Raw genomic sequence first — 2,223 nt, 5'->3', positions numbered from 1 at the left:
ATCAGACTGTCCCATAGTCCCAGCTGGGTGGGGATTTTGTGAATACCTGTGGGGCCCGATTCTGTGATTTAGTTGCTTAAAGTGGCAGTCAGGGATCTAAGTCCTGTTGTGTATCTGGCCCATTTTGTCATTGTAGAACACACAAATTCCAGCCAGATTATGGCTGATGGTTTTCTAAATCTTGTCTATTTAAAATATATATATATATCTATATATTGCATGATAGAATAGGGCTCTCTTTATATTCATCCTACTGAAGAGATGACCTCTAGATGACAGTTCAATTCACTTTTATGATCTGAGTTAATTTTATTTATTTATTTGTCTTATAAGTCCTAGTTTTGCTGACAAAATATCAATGGAAAATCAAACCACAGTGACCGAATTTATTCTCCTGGGACTTTCCAGTGACCCAAAGATGCAGATTTTCCTCTTCTCGGTGTTTTTAGTTATTTACCTAATCACTCTGGGTGGTAACATAGCGATCATGGCGGTCATAAGAGCTGATTCTCACCTTCACACCCCTATGTACTTCTTCCTCTTCCATTTATCCTTTGTTGATATCTGCTATTCTTCGGTCACGGTGCCAAACACGCTGATGAACTTCCTAGCAGCGCACAAAACTATTTCTGTCAATGGCTGCATTACTCAGATGTTCTTCATCCTCCTCTCAGCTGGTGCTGAAGTTTTCATTCTCTCAGCCATGGCTTATGATCGCTATGCTGCCATCTGTGACCCATTGCGTTACATGGAGATAATGAGGAAAGGGATCTGTGTTCAGCTGGTGAGTGGGGCATGGACAATAGGCTTCTTCCATGCCCTGCTTAACACTATTTTTACCTCCAAGTTGCATTTCTGTGGGCCCAATCAAATCAGCCATTTCAGCTGTGAGCTCCCTCCTCTATTACAACGATCCTGCACTGACACCTTCACCAATCAAGTGGTGCTTCTTACTTCTGTTCTGATATTTGGGTCAAGCTCCTTCCTCCTCACACTGATCTCCTACATTTACATCATCTCTACCATCCTGAGGATACGGTCTGCGGAGGGCAGGCGTAAAGCCTTCTCCACCTGCAGCTCCCACCTTATTGTGGTTGGTTTATGGTACCTGACAGCCTTTTTCCAGTACACAAAACCCAGCTCAGTCTCCTCTGTAGTGCTGGATGAAATATTCTCCATCCAGTACAGTGTCTTGACCCCCATGTTAAACCCCATCATCTACAGCCTGAAAAACAAGGAGGTGAAAACAGCTCTAAGGAAAATGTTGGGGAAATTGAAGTTTCTCAAGTAATGTTGATGAGCTTAAATAAATTAAATTACATATTTTTACATCAGAGTGCATAGAACTGTGGATAACTTGTGTTTGGGAAATTCTCAGCTCAGGTAACTGACGGACACATTGGGACAAAACCTCAGTTGGTCTAAATGAGTGTGGCTCCATTGAAGTCAGCAGGCCAGATTCCCAGTTGTACAAGAGTCACTGGAGCACTGGATCTTGGGTCTCCTAAATCCAGAGTGAGTGCTCTGAGCACTAAGCTGTAGAGTCATTCACACATTTCTTCCTTTCCTCTATCTCCATATCTCTTTAGTCTGGCCCACTGACTTCAGGGGAGCTATGGCCAATTTATACCAGCTGAGATTTTGGCCAATTCTATAAAAAGAATCTCTTCATCTCTGAATCTCTGTTCTTTAGTTTTTTTTGACTAATTTCTTGAAACTTCATTTAATATCCGTTATCTTATTCTATCCTACTAAAATCTCAATGATTTTAAATAATAATTAATAAGGATAATATAATAAGCATTGGAGCCAATGGGTTTATTCCCCAGGGAGGGCTAGATCCACAAAGGAACTTAGGCTTCAACAGGAGAGTTAGAGAGAGACCCACACGAACGTATCCTGGTGGTTAGGGCATCCACATGGGTGGGGAGAGATCCCCTGTTTAAATCCTGTCTCTTTATCAGGCACTTGAAGTGGGGCCCTCCCACATTCCGCCCCAGCTTCATGTAAAAAAACCCTTAGGTGGGGTTAGAGGTTCCTAGCTGAGAATGACAAGCAGATAGATTTGTCTTGCTCACGGGGATATAGGGACTGAACTCTTTGACAACGGCAGGGCTTAGAACACACCCCTCTCCCTCTCCTCAGCATCTCCCATTGACTAGGGAACCACCTATTATCATTTTAGAACATAAGAACAAATGAAAGACCATCCCAGGTCAGACC

The 2,223-nt window shown here is 42.6% G+C and overlaps 1 protein-coding gene across 1 annotated transcript; it reads left to right on the top strand.

Annotated features, from left to right (window-relative positions):
- Window positions 1-358: 358 nt before the first annotated feature.
- LOC113405223 (olfactory receptor 5A1-like) lies at window positions 359-1,291 on the top strand. The gene has a single exon (XM_026646196.1). The coding sequence runs from the start codon at window positions 359-361 to the stop codon at window positions 1,289-1,291; it is 933 nt and encodes a 310-aa protein (XP_026501981.1).
- The last annotated feature ends 932 nt before the right edge of the window (window positions 1,292-2,223 follow it).

This window comes from Terrapene carolina, unplaced genomic scaffold (genome assembly GCF_002925995.2).
Source record: "Terrapene carolina triunguis isolate 2854851 unplaced genomic scaffold, T_m_triunguis-2.0 Scaffold34383, whole genome shotgun sequence".
Classification (NCBI taxonomy): Eukaryota; Metazoa; Chordata; order Testudines; family Emydidae; genus Terrapene; species Terrapene triunguis.
The sequence above is the reverse complement of the archived record's forward strand: the minus strand, read 5'-3'. Positions and strand labels throughout refer to the sequence as shown.

Bases quoted from the DNA above. Each gene is read 5' to 3' on its own strand.
- LOC113405223 (XM_026646196.1), top strand. From the start codon at position 359: ATGGAAAATCAAACCACAGTGACCGAATTTATTCTCCTGGGACTTTCC.